Source organism: Ciona intestinalis, chromosome 7 (genome assembly GCF_000224145.3).
Source record: "Ciona intestinalis chromosome 7, KH, whole genome shotgun sequence".
NCBI lineage: Eukaryota > Metazoa > Chordata > Ascidiacea > Phlebobranchia > Cionidae > Ciona > Ciona intestinalis.
The window spans coordinates 5,323,369-5,324,623 of NC_020172.2; the positions used below are offsets into that span (position 1 = coordinate 5,323,369).

The 1,255-nt window shown below is 35.5% G+C and overlaps 1 protein-coding gene across 1 annotated transcript in view; it reads left to right on the forward strand.

The window, feature by feature from the left end:
• LOC100179185 (arginine and glutamate-rich protein 1) overlaps positions 1-1,255 on the forward strand; it is a 5,462-nt gene that overhangs the window by 921 nt on the left and 3,286 nt on the right. The window contains exon 2 of the mRNA XM_026835092.1: positions 796-948. Within this exon, the coding sequence (XP_026690893.1) occupies positions 796-948 (153 nt within the window). The remainder of the gene's footprint in view (positions 1-795; positions 949-1,255) is intronic.

Sequence of the window (1,255 nt, forward strand, 5' to 3'; positions counted from 1 at the left end):
GCTTTTTATCATTAACGCATATAAATGTAGTGTGTTAACTAGTATGTTAAAGGACAATCAATTATAGTTGTAAAATAGAAGGTAACATTAAATTTACTGTTAAATGCGGTATTACAATTGCTACGCAGTTTTTTCTGTTTTATAAAAGCGATGTCGATTTTTTCTATTTTGCATAAACGAGTTCGTACCGCAAAGTATGCCAAGGGAACTGAGATTGAAACCAAACCTTTAATTACAAAGAATTCGGCTAAAGTGTAGAACAACAAATATGTATGTATACAATATTTTACATTTTCCCATTTTGCAGAACTGTGTTAGTTTCAAAAAGTTTAATGCTCACTAAAGAATTAGTATCCCTTAAAATAATGACCAGATCAAAAAGCCCAAGTCCTGTGGAGTCGAGGAAAAAGTCAAGCAAGCATAAAAGTCGCTCCAAAGATGATGAATATAGATCCAGGGATCGGGGTCATTCAAGGTCAAAAGATAGAGATCGTAAACGACATCGATCAAGGGAACGAATTAGCAGGTATGTGGAATTGATTATTCATGTTATTTTACAGAAATCCCGTCAAAATTCCCTGGGATTGGTGCCTATTTCGGGTGGAAAACATTTGGATCGTTTATATTAATACGTTCGCTCCTACAGTATTATACAGGCAACTTTGTATGCGAAATTTTGGACCGTCCTACCTATTATCTTTAGATTAGTACTATCTCTAGGTTGCAATCTGAGGATATCGTAATTCATTTTTATTTGTTTACCCTAATAATAATAATATATATCAACCACCGCAGACACAGCAGTTCAAAACGATCTCGTTCAAAATCATCGAGCACGGAACGCACAGATATATTTGGAAGAGCTTTGAGCAAGAGAACTGCACTTGAAGAGAAGAAAAGAAGGGAAGAAGAAGAATTGAGGCTTGCTATTGAGAGGCAACGGTTAATGTACGTTTAATAAATTGGAGATGATGATTTGTTCAAGCTGTATTGTACCTTTTCTCCACCCACTGGGAAATCTTCCATCATTCCCCCCTAAGTGCTTGAGTTGGCTTGTACTAAAATTAATCCACAAATGCAGCATCACCCTACCCATTGCGAGAGCATGCAGCATTCTCAAACTCTCAATACTCATGCATATCACCATAATTACATATTTCCCAACAACCAGAAGAAAGATATATATTATGTTCACATATGCCGTCTTTTAAAAAATGCTTGCCTAATATTTGGATTTCATTGATGCTACTGTTAA